The 19,010-nt window shown below is 40.4% G+C and overlaps 2 protein-coding genes across 2 annotated transcripts in view; both read left to right on the top strand.

Moving 5' to 3' along the window:
- The window catches only part of LOC138976842 (baculoviral IAP repeat-containing protein 8-like), an 8,657-nt gene extending 7,083 nt beyond the window's left edge, over window positions 1–1,574 (top strand). Inside the window, exon 3 of the mRNA XM_070349732.1 lies at window positions 1–1,574. This exon is cut by the window's left edge and continues 2,077 nt beyond it. The gene's annotated coding sequence lies outside the window, so the exon portion shown is untranslated.
- Window positions 1,575–9,130: 7,556 nt separating this feature from the next.
- LOC138977510 (uncharacterized) lies at window positions 9,131–14,394 on the top strand. The gene is made up of 2 exons (XM_070350359.1): window positions 9,131–9,540; window positions 13,148–14,394. The coding sequence occupies exons 1-2, from the start codon at window positions 9,377–9,379 to the stop codon at window positions 14,058–14,060; spliced, it is 1,077 nt and encodes a 358-aa protein (XP_070206460.1). The 5' UTR covers window positions 9,131–9,376; the 3' UTR covers window positions 14,061–14,394.
- The last annotated feature ends 4,616 nt before the right edge of the window (window positions 14,395–19,010 follow it).

The raw sequence follows: 19,010 nt of genomic DNA, 5'->3' as shown, positions 1-19,010 counted from the left end.
AAATGACAACCCCCAAACGTTCACTCTGCGTAATCCAGTCCAGTAAGAGTTATAGATGTGTATTCTTTACATACTGCATTTATCCCCAATATTTATTGAAAGAATCCTATTATTCTAGATGTCTACACGTAGTGTGGTGCATTCAGTGTATGGCCCTACCTGTGTAGCTCGACCGACTCATTCCAGTCAGTTTCTACCGGTTTTTAAAAATAAAATTGTATACCTTATTATATGTTTATTTAAATGTGATTTGTAATCAATAGCTGGTACTGACGCTAACTTTGTAAAACTGTAAAGATCCAAAAGATGGTCTAATGTGACCATTAGCAGGCTTTATTGAAAGTGAAATGTGTGGTGTGTCCATATGCAGTTTACTGATCTTGTCAGCAATCGAAAATTATACCTTTAAACGAACAATGCAAAATGTAAAAAAAATCACCATATATTATTCAATATACGTGATACCTGTGATTTACTGATTTTGTCAACTGTCGAAAATACTGTTAAACGGACAATGCAAAAGGTGTAAACGTACGTGATATTATTCAATGTACGTGACATCTGTGAGTTTATTGATTTTGTCAACTGTCAAAAATACTCATGCGACTAGGTTTTTAGTCCATTTGACAACTATTTCCATAATTGTGATTGAATCCAGCATTTCTATACATCTGTTAACTGTAAATCACAATGCAGATATGAACGTAAGAGTAACAGAAAGAGTACTATTTTGCACTCAGTCTCATCTGGCAAATGATGGCGTCGACATTTTGTGAAATATTTTCTTTTTTGTGGAAACTATTTTTCCAAGAGCTATGTGTTTGATTATTGTTGTGTTTCCATGTGTATTGCACCAGTACTCTTATTACGCCTGTTCTCAATTTGGATAGTACCATTAAAAAGTCTTTCTTTGCGAACTGCATGTCTTTTGTCAATTGTCATTATTTGTTTCTCTTTTGCTGTAATTAGACGTTGTTAAAATACAATTGTGATGCAACGATAAGGTAATTTACAACAGGTTTCTTACCACCGATATTTACGCGGTGCTTTACAGAAAGAAGACGATCTTACGTGCAATAATGACAAGCTGTTAACACCTCTCAGTACTACAAGGCAAAGGCATGATAAATCTCTACACTGGTCTGTCATTCAAACACAACAGGTTGTGAAACTGGTCTGCACAATAATAATTATCTTGTGTATGTGTGTATTTGTGCAATATACAGTCATTAACCGATGTCATTACATATCCATTTAAAAAAATTGCCCTGCAATATTTGCATAATTTATTCAATGTACGGGTCAGAACTAAAAGTATTAAAATATTGCAAACGATTTAATAAGAGTGCCAACATGTGTTTTACCCTTTTGTGTTTTACCCTTGTGTGTGTGTGTGTGTGTGTGTGTGTGTGTGTGTGTGTGTGTGTGTGTGTCGCATTTATTTCCTATGCTCCCAATGATTATTATAGTCTAGCACGGATGGAAATCTCAGGCAATCTTTGACCTACGAATATCAATTTACAATCATCTCGTACGTAGGACTTACCCCAAATAAAGTTGTTGCAATCTCAAAAGCTCAGATGTTGTTTGTTTTTGCTTACGTTTGTGTTTCTCTCTCTCTCTCTCTCTCTCTCTCTCTCTCTCTCTCTCTCTCTCTCTCTCTCTCTCTCTCTCTCTCTCTCTCTCTCCGGGTCTCTCTCTCTCTCTCTCCCTCCCTCTCTCTCTCTCTTTTCTTCCTCTCTCTGTCTTTTTTCTCTGTCTCTGTGTCTCTCCTGTGTGTCTCTGTCTGTCTGTCCCTCTCTCTCTTCCCCCCCCCCCTCTCTCTCTCTCTCTCTCTCTCTCTCTCTCTCTCTCTCTCGTGGGTGGGTGACGCGTATTCAGTGGGGCTGGGGGGGGGGGGGGGGGGCTGTTTGGCTGCTTGGCACTGAAAAACAATTCAAAAGAAAGAAAACACACACACAAAATCAGACATCAGAGTTAAATATTCGAACAGAAGCAACATAACTTAACAAGTAATCCGTTTCATTTGGACTGCACTACAAGAACACACACGGGGAAGTAAAGAAAGACAGGGCCATTCGGTATGACGAGTCACGCTGCATTCTCATCACTTAGTTATTCAGTGTATCACGTATCCGGATGCAGCCAGAACCATAATCGGGAAAACCCGTATTAGACGACTTGCGGTCAGCCGCCACGCCCCTGCTGGCTCTGTTGTATTACTGCGGTATCAGCACTGCTTTTGGCTGAGAGGTGCGTACAGGAAAATCAAGCCAACTTTATAAATAAAAACTGTTGTTGCGGTGCTCAACAGAGCACGAAAACATAACCAACACAGGTGTCGGTGATTTACTGACATTGGCCCGTGACGTCAACACGAAAACTGTACCAACACAGGTGTCGGTGATTTACTGACATTGGCCCGTGACGTCAACACGAGAACATTACCAACACAGGTGTCGGTGATTTACTGACATTGGCCCGTGACGTCAACACGAAAACTCACGTTTTGCCCAGAATAAATCTTTACTTTGTTGATTTATAAGATACGGTCCTTTGCAAGGGTAGCAAAATCACAAAATACTACCAAATTAAACATCTCAAATAGAAATACTTGCACAATTAAGATTCACATTTTCCGTTTACTTAAAAATTACTGAACACGACAAAATTAACTTCTTTGTAAAGGTTAAAAGGGCGTTACCTGAATTCTTTAATTGCCTAATTAATTTTGCAGATACATGTAACTGATTGACATAGTAAAAGTGTCAATATTGAAATTAATTAACAAACTTCACTGCTCTGCAAACACGGCAGCTAGGTTGTAATTTTTGTGCAAGTCAAGTTACTTGTATATCATGCCTAAGTGGAAGGATATTCTTTTCTTTTTTTAAATCATCTTTTATTTTGTTTTACAATATAAACACAGGAATATCACATAGAGCATATACAGTACAAGGTTTACAATCACCAAAATCCTTTCTTTATTTGGTGTTTAACGTCGTTTTCAACCACGAAGGTTATATCGCGACGGGGAAAGGGGGGAGAGGGGATAGAGCCACTTGTCAATTGTTTCTTGTTCACAAAAGCACTAATCAAAAATATTCTCCAGGGGCTTGCAACGCAATACAATATATAACCTTACTGGGAGAATGCAAGTTTCCAGTACAAAGGACTTAACATTTCTTACATACTGCTTGACTAAAATCTTTACAAAAATGGACTATATTCTATACAAGAAACACTTAACAAGGGTAAAAGGAGAAACAGAATCCGTTAGTCGCCTCTTACGACATGCTGGGGAGCATCGGGTAAATTCTTCCCCCTAACCCGCGGGGGGTACAATCACGAAAAGACATTCTACACATTGACTTCACACACACAAACGTACACACAGACAATGCGGTGGGGTTGAGTGGGGGGGATAAGGAGAGGGTGGGGGGGGGGTGTCCTTTGTGTTGGGGGTGGGGGCTGTAAAACACACTGATCCACACTGGCAATATATATAATTATATATCTAGCCTCAATATATACATAAGGTACAACTATGGGCACAGAATTAGTTTCTTCGTTTAAGTTGTCATCAAAATAGAATTTTCTTAAAACAATTAGAAAGGATTGCATGGAATTCCCTATCAGTTCCTGAAACTAAAAATATATAGTTGTGTTATGTTTACCCTGAACATTTGATCAGAATTAAAGAACATTGGTATAAGCAAATTAGGTCTTATCAGTGTTGGCATGCTTCGACGAGATTTACATGTTTCGGTTATCCAGGTTTTAGTAGTCTCGAAGATGATTGATCCCAGGTTTTAGTAGTCTCGAAGATGATTGATCCCAGGTTTTAGTAGTCTCGAAGATGATTGATCCCAGGTTTTAGTAGTCTCGAAGATGATTGATCCCAGGTTTTAGTAGTCTCGGCGAAGATGATTGATCCCAGGTTTTAGTAGTCTCGAAGAGGATTGATCCCAGGTTTTAGTAGTCTCGAAGAGGATTGATCCCAGGTTTTAGTAGTCTCGAAGAGGATTGATCCCAGGTTTTAGTAGTCTCGAAGAGGATTGATCCCAGGTTTTAGTAGTCTCGGCGAAGATGATTGATCCCAGGTTTTAGTAGTCTCGGTGAAGATGATTGATCCCAGGTTTTAGTAGTCTCGAAGATGATTGATCCCAGGTTTTAGTAGTCTCGGCGAAGATGATTGATCCCAGGTTTTAGTAGTCTCGAAGATGATTGATCCCAGGTTTTCGGTGTGGGTCTTTAAAGATGCAGTGTCTAAGTCACAGCATGGAGAGCAAAGATTTGTCGTTTTGTCGCAGATTACGATATAAACAGCCAGGAGCTTCCCACAACTATCTCACAGATGCCAACACATACCTTAAGTTGTTGTCAGCCAAACGAAACTACCTGCGGTTTGTCAGTTCGCATCTTACACTGAATAGTAATTAACATTTTCCACAAGAAAATTGGTTGATTAAAATCAACATGGCCTAAGCAATGTTTTCATAAAAGAAGCGGTATTGTTCAGGCACATGTTGAATTTGTGTTACAGGTCACGTTCCCTTACCGACCAAGGACGGCTGCCACTATGGTCAGACTAATAGACGCTGCTGAGAGATGCCAAAAACGGCCGTTTGCGCAGCGTTCCATCAGTTGTTGTGGCAGCAGTCCTTGGTTGGTACGGAAACGGGACCTAGAACGGCTGTGTGGAATGGGGGTATAACTTTTGACACCGACAAACTGAAGAATGAACAGATCTATGAGGTAACCGTCTCAATTAATGATCCAGGCTCAGGAAACAAAGAGTATATATATGGCCTGGGGCATTTAAGTGCGCAGTAGAACTGCTTACAAAACGATTACAAAACTTGACACTTAGTCCATTATTGAAAAGGGGGTATCAGGTAATGCCCTCGTTTTTTCCGATCTCCCAGGTCAACTTATGTGCAGACCTGCTAGTGGCTTATCCCCCTTCGTGTGTACGCAATAACAAGACCAAGTGCGCACGGAAAAGATCCTGTAATCCATGTCAGAGTTCGGTGGGTTATAGAAACACAAAAATACCCAGCATGCTTCCTCCGAAAGCGGCGTATGGCTGCCTAAATGGCGGGGTAAAAACGGTCATACACGTAAAATTCCACTCGTGCAAAAACACGAGTGTACGTGGGAGTTTCAGCCCACGAACGCAGAAGAAGAAGAAGAAGAAGAAGAAGAAGAAGAAGAAGAAGACGTAATATCAGCACTCAACCACCCCACTTCCGTCATGCGCAATTCGGTTCGTTTTTCAATACGTCAGACACCCAAAGGTGATGATGAATTGTGACTAATGTAAAGTAACAGTGCTAAATTTAGAGTGGACCTAGGCCTGTGAAATCACGTCATGTCCTGCTACAAACTGGCGTAAACTGAAAGTTGTATGAGGTGTAGTCCCTTTGTACTCTGTGTTCGTGCAGTGTCGTAAAACATGCCTTTGCCGGTAGTAAACACGGCGTTTGACCGGATGTCCAAGTTGTTTTCTATGATGATTGATATTATGTGGGGATATTAGTACGGGCTAAAAATAAGACTGAATAAACAAAATAGCTCGTTAGTTCAGTCAATCTGTCGGCCTGAAACTTAAACGGTTGCTGGACCTGTCCACTCCAGGTGCACGGAGCCCCTACGGCTTTCAGCTATGCCTCAGGCAGCTATCCGTTAGCAATTTTCTCCCCCCTTTCCTAACCTAGGTGGTGGGTTCAAGTGCTAGTCTTTCGGATGAGACGAAAAACCGAGGTCCCTTCGTGTACACTGCATTGGGGTGTGCACGTTAAAGATCCCACGATTGACAAAAGGGTCTTTCCTGGCAAAATTGTATAGGCATAGATAAAAATGTCCACCAAAATACCCGTGTGACTTGGAATAATAGGCCGTGAAAAGTAGGATATGCGCCGAAATGGCTGCGATCTGCTGGCCGATGTGAATGCGTGATGTATTGTGTAAAAAAATTCCATCTCACACGGCATAAATAAACCCCTGCGCCTTGAATATGTGCGCGATATAAATTGCATAAAATAAAAAAAAATAAAAAAAAATAAAAAAATAAAAAAATCCCTGCGCTTAGAACTGTACCCACGGAATACGCGCGATATAAGCCTCATATATTGATTGATTGATTGAAGATGCAAAGAAGTGCTATTTGTTGTAATTAAGGGAACACAGTCTAATGTTAAAAAGATTCCTGCTGGTGTTCCACAAGGATCCGTGCTAGGCCCGCTCCTATTTTTGGTTTACATTAATGATATTGTAAAGAATATTGAATCCGGAATTAAGTTGTTTGCTGATGACACAAGCATGTATCTTGCATTAGAAGATGTAGACAGACGAACCAATATATCAAATCAAGATCTCAATAAAATTAGTGCATGGGCCAATAAATGGAAAGTCAAATTTAACGAGACTAAGACTGAATTGTTAAATATTCAACGTGATTTAATCCCCCCTCAACCCTTGTTTTTCAACAATGTCTTTTTACAAAAAGTAGATCAACACAAACACCTTGGAGTGATTTTACAGAGCACCTGCAAGTGGGATGCCCACATCCAAAGTATAGTTAAAAAAGTGAATTTACTGATTAATTGTTTACAATTTTATAAATATAGATTAAGTCGAAAAAGTTTGGAAATAATGTATAAGTCTTTTATTTTACCCCATTTCGACTACGCAGATGTTGTTTGGGATAATTGCACTAAGATAATGGCAGATGCTTTAGAAAAATTACACTTAGAAGCCCTACGAATTATAATAGGTGGAGTTAAAGGCACTAGCCATGCAAAGCTGTATGAGGAAAGTGGGCTATGTAGCCTTGAAGAACGAAGGAAAAGACATAAATTAATTGTCTTTCATAAGATGATACATATAACAAATGCCCCCAGTACTTAGTAAATGTATTGCCCCCTCTTGTAGTTGATATTAATCCGTATCATAGACGAAGACCATTAGAAAGACACGTGCCTCCTCATAGAACCGAATTATTCCGCAACTCTTTTATCCCAAAAACGACTGTACTGTGGAACACCTTACCAGATAACTGACCACCTCCTTGAGCGAGTTCAAAAATTATTTGTCAAGTGCTGATTTTAAAGTACCATACCATTATTATTCTGGAGAAAGATTTGAACAAGTACATCATTGCAGATTGCGTATTGGTATGAGTGATTTGAATTTTGATTTATGTAAGCGGCAGATTGCCCTCAATGCGAGTGTGGTTATCCCAGCTAGACTGCTGAACATTACTTATTGCATTGTCCCATGTATAGTGATATAAGATTATTGTCCATTGATAATTTGACAAATGATTATAAGTATATCGAAATATTATTGAAAGGCATCCCGCAATATCCACGAAATGTCAACCAGACCATATTCATAACTGTACAGGACTATATTAGACAGACGGGCAGGTTCCGTAACTGAGCCTCTATATTTCACTCATAACATTTATTAGACACTGTCATGTGACATGCTGCCTGACAAATCTTTCCCCATAACCTCTCTCATGTTCTTTTGTTATTTTTCGACTTATTAATTATGTCTCGATTTATGCGCAATGTAGTGACTTTTCCTCTGTTAACAATATGCATTAACTTTGTGCGAGTGTCTTATGTGCACTTATCACAATTAAAATGAGATCCACTCTCCTCAAATGTTGGCGCTCCAAGTCTTCTTCTTCTTCTTCTTCTTTTCCCCTTACAGCTACGGCCGGGCCGCGACGAGCTGGCTCGGCGAACAGTCGCCGACGTCATCAAATCAGGGGATTCCCCTATTATTTGGTTGCAGCTGCGAGTGAGTACACAGAACTGGTTCGGTGGAATGTTCGCCGAGCGTTCGACGAGCTGGTTCGGCGTGGTTCGGTTGTGGTCGGTGGCGGGCTTAACTCCTATTCCTGTTCTCTCGTGCCCTTTCCCCACCTTCTGTATCACCAACCCCTTCCCATTTTCTGCTTGTCTGTGTATCTGTTTTGTTTTTGTTTTGTTTCTTCGTTTCCTGAAATGAGTTAATGTATTTATTCCGCCATCATGCTAACCCTTGTTTTGTAATTACTATGATTGCTTAAAATAAGCATTAGGCTATATGCTTGAGTATGTAATCATCCATGCATTGTTCTTGTCATGATTAAAATTGAATAAAGTTCTGTTTAAACCAAGTGCTATTTCGGGGGTAGAATATATTGACCGACCCTGTAGACGAGAGGCGGTCAAATGTGAGAGCTGAGCGTACGCGGGGCTGCCGACCGCGAATGGGACAGACTGAGAAGCACGTGGGAACGAAATGTCAGAAAAGCGTTGAGTTGTGCAATAAAACGGCTCGGTGCATTATTTCAATGGAAATTTTGATCAACCTAGAAACACACGTACCCTATAGCTGTTGCCCTAAGATAACGGCACACACACACACACACACACACACACACACACACACCGTGGCACACACAAACACACACACATACATACATACACACACACACACACAAACACACACACTGACACACACACACACACACACAGACATACACACACACTCACACACACACACACACACACACACACACACATACACACTGACATACACTCGCACCGGGCCAAAGTTATATGCGCTGTGCTGCAGAATAACACAACATTGACGTTTAAAATGTAACAAAAAATTCACAAAAGAATTGCGTATCTGCCGACCTATTACACCAGACGTCCGGGTATGCTCTGTACCGTCAAATCCCATCTTCAAAGGCTAAGCAAAGAAACATAACGGGAAAGTAATTTACAGTCTGTTTTTACAATCATCGTTCTAGGTATTACAAGTTGGGCAACAGGATTAACAGATAATACGCATTATTATCTATTATCGGGAATACGAATGTCTAGTCAACTTACTTCGCAACATCGACAAAGGTCGTATTTGTCTTGCAATAACCTGTGAGTAGTAAAAATGGACACACACACACACACACACACACACACACACACACACACACATAACACACACACACACACACACACACACACACACACACACACACACATAACACACAAAAACGGAAATCAGAAACCAAATAGGACAGGGGTGGTTTGAGTAACATGCAACATTTGCAACTGAGCGAGCGATGAGGTAACACCGAATCGAAACTGTTGAGATAAAACTTTTTCAAGTGCGTGTCGTCATAGAGTAGGCTAGTCGAGCGGTCCCGCTTTTTGGAGAGAAAGGTGATTTTGCGACTGGCAAAATCTTTGCGGAATTTTGAAGTTTAGAAAAATATATCAGAGAAGGAGGTTGTTTTTTTCTGTGACGAACCGCAGAGAAAAAAAAATCGCATATTTTTTGGAAAAAGAAATAAAATAAAAAAACAAATATGACCATGTCAAAAGATGAAATTGTGATGTCGATTCTGTGCTTGTGCGTGTCACTCGTGCTAACGGTTGCCCAAAAAGGAAACGTGAATTTCACAAAGAGTTATGTCCGCCTTCAAACTGCTTCCTGTGCCGCCTCATTTTTCGTCTCCTCGAACAACACAAGGTAAGCTGACTATATCGACAGCACTATTGTTATGTACACACACACACACAAACACACGCACATGAACGCATGCACGCACGCACGTACGCACATGCACACACACACACCGCACACACGAACACACGCACGTACGTATACGCACGCACACACACACACACGAACACACGCACGCACGTACGTATACGCACGTACACACACGAACACACGCACGTACGTATACGCACGCACACACACACACACACACACACGCTTCACTTTTACATAGACTAGGCCTAAGGCCATTTGACGTCATCTACCCGCCAGACAAACAGGGGGTGCTACAGTAGGTCATACTGTATAAATTCCCTTTCTTTTGAGTAAGTCACAGGTTGCCCTCAAAGACTGGCGATCGGTGATTTCTCTCTCTGTCTTTGTCTCTGTTTCTCTCTCTGTCTCTCTGTCTCTGTCTCTGTCTCTGTCTCTCTCTCTCTCTCTCTCTCTCTCTCTCTCATTTAGTGCTGCAATTATCAGCCTCATTTAACGGTCTAACCCGACAAAAATATGCACAGAATAAGATGTGTCTAATTACTGAGCACAATTATTTTTAAAGTAAAAAAAATTCAAAATAAACTCGATTCTAACGTGGCGATTTTTAGAAATTTCAGTTTTTCTAATACAACACAGGTTGAAAAATTCAGTTTCTGCCTACTTGTATTATTTCATTAATAAAATCCGAGTGCATGCTAGCAACTAGAGAGCCAGAATTGAAGCACACACAATTACCTTAAAAGGCACAGTAAGCCTCCCGTAAACCATCACAGAGCTCCCCGAGCGTCTAAATACAGTACAAGCATACTTCCATTTGAACGCTCACCGAACGGGAACATCCTGGCTGCTTTCTGTCGAGCGTGAGACATTTTCAAAGAATTTATTTTCGTAGACTTGTTCCGTTAACAACAACGGCGCCTCGTTTTTGCGCTAGACCTAACTTTTAAAATCTAAATAATAAATTGACAGCTTGTTACACAAACATTCTTTAATCATAAAAGAATTCGTTTTTCATCAAGACAAGATCAGAACAATTCGAAGTTGTGAAAGTTTAAAAAAAGAAAAGCCCGGAAGCAGGGTCACGCAAGGGTCGTAGCAGACGACGGCCGGTTTATCAGTGCAAATCGCCGTTCCTCTCAACAGTCAAAAGCCATCGCTAGAGTTCTTGTGAACCACAGCCGTTGTTTCGTGCATAAAAAAAAACGTGCTATTGTAGATATTAAAGCTCACGTCGAGTCGCATTCAAATGACTAACTATGACGACTGCATTGTGAAAAGGGAAAACTGGATCACACGGGTTCACGATGGCTCAGGGGTAAGATAAACCACGCAAAAATAAATTCTTTGAAAATTGTTCGCTCTTTACGGAGGGCACCTAGGATGTTCTCAATTGGTGAGTGTTTAAATGAAATGGTGTTTGTACTGTGTGTAAAAGCCTGACCGTATCTGTGATGGTTTACGGGAGGCTTACTCTGCCTTTAAGTTTTAACAAGTAATTTGTTATAATGAAGTGTTCTTTCTGAAATTAGATTACATTTTTCCTAGTTTACGTCTAATTTTCTTCTATTACTCCTAGCGTATACTTCTCTGAGGCCAAAATCAACCGTTGAAAGTGCCCAAAAGTTGTACTCACATTTGGAGAAATAACCTGGCTTTCACTGACATTTCTTGGTTTGTACACTGAACGCGTGTTTTTTTTTTACGTTACCTTTATACGTCACCCTACCCCCCTAAAACAAATGACTTGTAAAACACAAGTTCCCTCAAATTGCCTTGTGATTGAGCATTTTGTAAGCTTTTACGGATGACAAAAGATATAGGTTTAATTGGTCAGACTTTCAGCAGCCATAACGCACTCTGTTGATTTGAAAAACGTCATAGATATGAGAACAAGTATTTCTGTGTTTTAGGAGAGGTTGAGGCTTAATTTCACCCAAGAAACAGAACGGTAAATGTAATTCAGACTCATTGAAGATGAAGTCATAGAACAACATCTGCTTCACACTGAATCAGAATTCAAACTCTCTTTGTATTCAGTGCTAGATTTTGTAGTGACAATTTAACAGAATCCAAAATGACATACGCTATGTGTTATGTACTTTGACATTCGCATAGGCGCTCTTTTAATTTAATATGGCTTTTTTGTTTGCTTTTTATTTTATTTTATTTTTTTACCTCAGTTGCATGCAGGCAGCTACAACCCTTATGTTGTGCCCCCTTTCCTCCAATTTTTTTTAGGGCGGGGAGCATCCTTTTTCATTGGTCTTTTACACTCGTAGCATCGTCTGTCCACCACTCGTGGCAAAGGCAGTGAAATTAACAATCCAGAAAGCACGCTTTTCTATATCTCTATTCTTTTTAACTCTCTGAACGTGTTTTTATTCCAAACATATCATATCTATATGTTTTTGGATTCAGGAACGGACAAGGAATAAGATGAAATTGTTTTTAAATCGATTTCGGAAAATTTATTTTAATCATAATTTTTATATTTTTAGTTTTCAGAGCTTGTTTTTAATCCAAATATAACATATTTGGAATCAGAAAATGATGAAAAATAAGATAAACGTAATTTTGGATCGTTTTATAAAAAAATAATTTTAATTACAATTTTCAGATTTTTAATGACCAAAGTCATTAATTAATTTTTAAGCCTCCATGCTGAAATGCAATACCAAAGTCCGGCCTTCGTCGAAGATTGCTTGGCCAAAATTTCAATCATTTTGATTGAAAAATGAGGGTGTGACAGCGCCGCCTCAACTTTTACAAAATGCCGGATATGACGTCATCAAAGACATTTATCGAAAAAATGAAAAAAACTTCTGGGGATATCATAAAAAATTTCATAAAGATCGGTTCAGTAGTTTACTCTAAATCGCTCTACACACACACACACACACACACACACACACACACACACACACACACACACACACACACGTACCTAAAGTGTGGATGGTTACCTAAGAGGCGGCACTGGGTGTAGTGCCTTTCTAGTGCACTTGCACTACAACAGCACTGGGTGCAGTACTCGCTCCGGCATCGAAGAATTTTGCACTGAAAAATGCACAAAATTTGACCTATTTCGTCGCCTATAGAGGACGGAAAGAATGTCATTTTGAACATTGTTATGACATTCTTTCCGTCAAAAAAGTCAATTTAACGGTGTTAAATGAAGCGACCATCCACACAATTAGGTTGCCATCCAGAGTTTAGGTTGCCATCCACGTGTGGATGGTTGCCTTATGGTGATTTAGGCAACCAAACCTGTGGAAACGGGGGTACACACACACACACACACACACACACACACACAAACACACACGATTAATGACAGGGCAGAAAAGTAAACACGTCAGTTTTCGAAACAACTTAAGCGGGTTTGAACAGCCTTGGTTAATGATATTGTGTTTATTGTATGCCGTATTGTATGAAGAAGTTGTATTGTATTGTATTGTATTGTATTGTATTGTATTGTATTGTATTGTATTGTATTGTATGGTATGTATTGTATTGTATTGTATGTATTGTATTGTATGTATGCATTGTGTGTATTGTAATCCCAATCGCTTGGTTACAGCTTCATCAGCATGGAACTCCACGAAGCTAGAGAGAAGAAGGGCAGCCACTACCTCGCTAGGGTGTCAGTCAGAAACAGCAGTCGTAAGGAAGGGGAGGAGAGAGACATCGCTGCTCGGCACGGAACTAAACCTCAACCCTTCATCGACATAGGTCTCATTGCGTCTACGTCATTGGACCTGCGTCATGATGACGTCACCTGCAAGTACACTCACCATCATGGCGAGGGATCCATTGACACCGAAACCAACGCCAAGACAGCCACATATGAAGCAAAGATGTTTGAGTATACGTTTCCGAAGAATTCCCACAAATTCCAGTCCGCCCGAATTGAAGTGAAGACCGCCCGTGAAGTCTTCGAGTTTGATTCAGCCAAACAGCCGATACACTCTCTGGAGTTTTACAAGTCTCAAGACAGAAATGATCCCACCCTGTTCCTCTGGCTGGAGAAAGATGACGGCCTCCGACTGCAGGTCTGTGCACAACTCAACTCGGAGCTTGCAGCCAACGCTGACAACTATGATTGCCATGTCAAGATCGGCGACAGAGTCACTGAGTGTGAACCCTATTTCGGCATAGTCACCGAGAGTGAACTCTCATCTCCAATGCCTTCGCCATATCCATCTGGCTCTGAATTCCCTGGCCGGGCCGTCGCCTTCGTTCTGGTTTGCTTGGTGGTTCTCCTCGCTGTCTTGGCTGTTCCTGGTGCTCTCTACTTTCGTCGCAAGACCAAAGGCAAGGCGGGAGCTGATGTGGAACAGTGGTGCTGGTCCAAGGGTTTGCTGGAGAACGGAGACGGAGAGTACATGAAGGGCGGAGAGGAGGAAAAGCTAGAGGAGAAACTGAATGTGAGAATGACGGAGGGAGTGGTGGCCGTGAGATCGGATGACGTGGATCTTAGCTCTACAAAGTAGGTCACTGGGTCACTGACGCTACGTCATCATTACCCGAACCGTTGACCGTCTGTTCAAGGACTAAGGAAGGAAAGGACAGGGTTTTCTTATGGAATGAAATCTCGACCGGAAATGTCTGTACTGTCTTCTCTTTTTAAAAAGTTTTGTTCCTTCTCAATTCTTTGGCCATAATCCTCCTCTTCTTCCTCCTTCTCCTCCTCCTCCTCCTCCTCCTAATTCATCTACCTGCTTCTTCATCTTCTTCGAAAAACGCAGACAATATGAAAGAGATGATGATGATGATGATGACGATGATGATGATGATGATAATGGAAAGAGGAACATAGCTCATTAGTCTGTTATCTCATTTAATGAAGTCTTACTTCTCTTCTTTGCCTCCGCCGACCCCGCCCCCCCCCCCCCCCAAAAAAAAAAAAGACTATCACGTTAAAAGGAACAAAATACCCCCGAAAGCGGAGCTTGGCTGCCTAAATGGCGGGGACAAAACGGCCATACATCTTGGTATGTGCAGCCCTTCAACGCAGAGGAAAAAAGAAGGAACACTGAAAGGTTTTCCTAACATCCGGAAAGAGACAAATGTGCTGAGTAAATTCCCAATGCAAATTATAGAGTATGATGATGTAGACAGATTCTTTTTCTTTCGAATGACGTTGAGAGGCGTCCAGGCCATTACACGCGCTAAGAAAAAAAGGTCTCTGGATCAACGGTAAGAGCCTGGAACAACAAGACCCAGATCGCGTTGGCGCTTGAATGTTGAAGTACCCTACGTGCCAGTGGGCTCTTAGTTTTTGACGGACATTTGTTTATTGTTCTGCGTTCATGGTCTAAAACCTCCACGTACCCCTGTGTTTTGTACAGTGTGTTTTTATGTTTATCCCCCCCCCCCTTCCTCCCCCTCCCCGCCTGCCGCCATTTATGCAGCCATACTCCTTATTCGGGCAGAGTGGAAATATGAAATAGTCTCAGCTGAGAAACTCACATGGGAATACGGGACCGGTCCGCAGTCCAGCTGATTAACTTACAGGCCCCGACCAAGCACTGCCTCAGATCCGGCCAGGAGGCTTAAAACTGCCGCGCACTGCCTCGATTACCCACCCCGCCTATATATCAACATTAAATATCAACACTCAACTCAACTCAACTCAACTCAAATTTTATTGGCTTCAATTTTCATAGAAGAATTTGTCTTGCGCTTGGGAGAAAGTAAGAGTATAACATATAAAAACAGCATTCATATCACATTTCATGTATCACACACAGTAATCACTAGTATAAGCCTACAATTATCACATTTGTACCTGTATCATACATGCAAATAAATAGTATCACATTTCCACGTATCACACACAATATATACATTACATAACATACAGCAAGCTTCCATCTCCCGCGCCCCCCCCTCCCACACATACATATCCTCGCACGTGCGTCGACTCCATACAAATGACATCATCAGTCCATTAACTAAAATGCACAATAACTAGTAGTGGGTACATAATACTTAATACGTGCTCAACTAGACCTGCTAACTAAAATAATAAAATAATAACAGAAACAAAAACTGCTTGCTGTGGTGAGTTGAAATTTATTTTATGAAATAATTTCCGAAAAAGGCACCATGCAGTTCCTTTTACGAAATTAATTCTTTGCCACAAAATAAAACCTCTATGCACTGAGAGCACCCAGGCTGCTCATTTGTGGTATGTGACCAAGCGGGACCAGATCTGAGACAGTCAGGCCAACGAGGGGGAGTGGGGTATCAGGCAGCGAAGGGCAGTTTTGCGAAAGTCTTTTCTCTTCCTTAAAACGCAACAAAATCGGTATCGAGGGTAAACTTGGTTACACAGTACATTGCAATGATCTCTGTTGGCTCGGCAATGGTGCCTTTAAACGCAACAAAATCGGTATCGAGGGTAAACTTGGTTACACAGTACATTGCAATGATCTCTGTTGGCTCGGCAATGATACCTTTTGTTTCTTTTTGGTAACTTTACCGTCTTTTGCTCAAAAAGCAAAGTAATTTTGAATTAAATATCTTTGGTTTATTGTTTTTACTCAAACCGAAAAGTATGTCAATTTACTGATATTATTTGGGGCAAACATAATTCAGTAAACGTGTAGAAATAATGTGAAGTACTATGTGACTTCTGCATGATGGTTTGAATACTAATGATTAGTGAGAAAAAAAAAGGGAAATAGCATTCTTAAAATAATCATCTTTGCAATCTGTTTTCAAATACTGTTTCACTCCCTCTCTCTCATTATTGAAATCCAGTTATAGATCGTTTTCGGAAATTCCCGCATTTACGTGTCATGCATTTTACCCCTGTGACGTCAGTGATCACGCGGGCTGACGAAAATGTTTATTATTAGACACAGCTCAGTAAAAAAAAGAATTACCTTTCCAGTAAGAGAGAGAGAGAGAGAGAGAGAGAGAGAGAGAGAGAGAGAGAGAGAGAGTGTGTGTGTGTGTGTGTGTGTGTACCCACGGAATATGCGCGATATAAGCGTCATTGATTGATTGATTGTGTGTGTGTGTGTGTGTGTGTGTGTGTGTGTGTGTTTGCGTTCAGGTGTGTGTGTGTGTGTGTGTGTGTGTGTCCGCCATTAGGATACCAATTCGCTCCCTGTTACGTGAAACAAATGACCAAATGTATAACAACCATTAATTTTCATTCCTTAGTTGAGCTATAGATCGGTTCAAAATGTTATAATCTATCACACGATTATATTGTGTTAAACATGCAGTCAAAGGTAAAATCAGCATTCAGTTTAGTCAGGAGAATTTATCTGCATTTGTATTTCTTGACGTTGGCTTTTTCTTGTCTTGCCAGTGTTGTGACTGTGTTCAACAAACGTTACAGTTGTCATTGATCGATTTTTTTTTCGCTCACTGCCAGTTTGATCTCTTTTATTTATGTTTTTATTTTTTTGATGATCGTTATACCAAAGCATAATATTCAAAGGTCCACAGGTTTATTTTACGAATTGGTGCTTTCCGATTTTTCAGTTTTTGTCGGAATGATATTCACTGTTACTACAACTGTGTCTTCTTGAAAACATCGAATGGTTTCTTTAAATAGTTTTCTTTTTCATGTAATGTCTGGATTATTGTGTGTGTTTGTTTTTTGATTGTTTTGATTGTTTGTTTGATGTACATTATTTTGTAGTATCGCTTTACTGGGCTTCGTTTTCAAACACGACGTAGGATTACGTGGTAGTGATTGTTGTGAGCGTCAGGCGCCTGTGTCAATCGTACCAATTCTGTCGTAATGAGTGTTAGTGTTTTGGGTTAATTTTACTTCTTGATACATGTAATCAATGAGTGCCATGTATAATTGACTATCAGATTATGTGCTTTTAAACATGTTTGTGGTATGATGTAACTTGGTGCTGTTTAATGTCTGCCTGTGTCTTGTCATGTATGTGTAATTAACGATCACTTAATTTCATTTAAATATGTGTGTGGTGTCGGGTGCCCGTGTTTCAGTTCTTCTTCTTCTTCTTCTTCTTCTTCGTTCATGGGCTTAGACTCCCACGTTCACTCATGTTTTTAGCACGAGTGGATTTTTACGTGTATGACCATTTTTACCCCACCATCCAGGCAGCATACGCCGATTTTGGGGGAGGCATGCTGGGTATTTTCGTGTTTCTATAACCCACCGAACTCTGACATGGATCACATGATCTTTTCCGTGCGCACTTGGTCTTGCGTTTGCGTGTACACACGAAGGGGGTTAAGTCACTAGCAGGTCTGCACATAAGTTGACCTGGGAGTTTCAGTTCAAAACCTAGTCAAACCACACGACTTGTTAATGTCAAAGTTGTTTGTACGATTCATGGCTCTCCCTGCGCAGAAATGAAGTAGTATCTGGCGCCTGTATGTAGCTTAATTTAAACCCCGTAGTGAGACTATGAGACCTCTTTGATTTAGTCAATCAATAGTATGGGTAAAACTATTATTGAGAAAAATCACGTAGCTCATCTGGCGCCTGTACTTAACATCAAAGGCCGGAGTGCCAACAGATGACATAGTTTGCTTGCATTAGTTGTTACTCAAAGTTGTTTCGGCAGCAATATCATTTTGTGTTTTTCCATTGCTGAGTCAATTTTCTATTATAAACACACTGTGAAGACTGTCTTGACAACGACTGATTTAGGGTACAGTCAATATGTTATCTCCCTTGAATCGTTCATTGAGACCAACATTAACCACTATGTGTTCTCGCGGTATAACTCAGTGCAGCGATTGTCATGTTGTGTATATAATTTACATTACACGAAAGCCTCTTTCTTTCTATCATTCATTCTTTCTATTTTGCTTTCAAGTTTTCTATCTTTCTGTCAAGTATTCTATCTTTCTGTCAAGTTTTCTATCTTTCTGTCAAGTTTTCTATCTTTCTGTCAAGTATTCTATCTTTCTGTCAAGTTTTCTATCTTTCTGTCAAGTATTCTATCTTTCTGTCAAGTATTCTATCTTTCTGTCAAGTATTCTATCTTTCTGTCAAGTATTCTATCTTTCTGTCAAGTATTCTATCTTTCTGTCAAGTATTCTATCTTTCTGTCAAGTATTCTATCTTTCTGTCAAGTTTTCTATCTTTCTGTCAAGTATTCTATCTTTCTTTCTTTCTTTTTTCCCTTTTGTTTTCTTTCTTTCGTTTTTAAGTTTATTCTTTCTTTCTTTCCTTCTTTCTTTCTTTTTCTCTTTCTCTCTTTCTCCGCAGCATGACATGGTTGACTGTTTTTTCAGCAAGCAGCAGCACATCATGACTCTTTAAACTGGGATCAAGCAAAAGGGGGAACTTATCCTGTCTTTCTCAACAAGCAGCAGCACATCATGACTCTTTAAACTGGGATCAAGCAAAAGGGGGAACTTATCCTGTCTTTCTCAACAAGCAGCAGCACATCATGACTCTTTAAACTGGGATCAAACAAAAGGGGGAACTTATC

Source organism: Littorina saxatilis, linkage group LG9 (genome assembly GCF_037325665.1).
Source record: "Littorina saxatilis isolate snail1 linkage group LG9, US_GU_Lsax_2.0, whole genome shotgun sequence".
Lineage (NCBI taxonomy): Eukaryota > Metazoa > Mollusca > Gastropoda > Littorinimorpha > Littorinidae > Littorina > Littorina saxatilis.
This window is presented reverse-complemented; position numbering and strand designations above follow the sequence as displayed.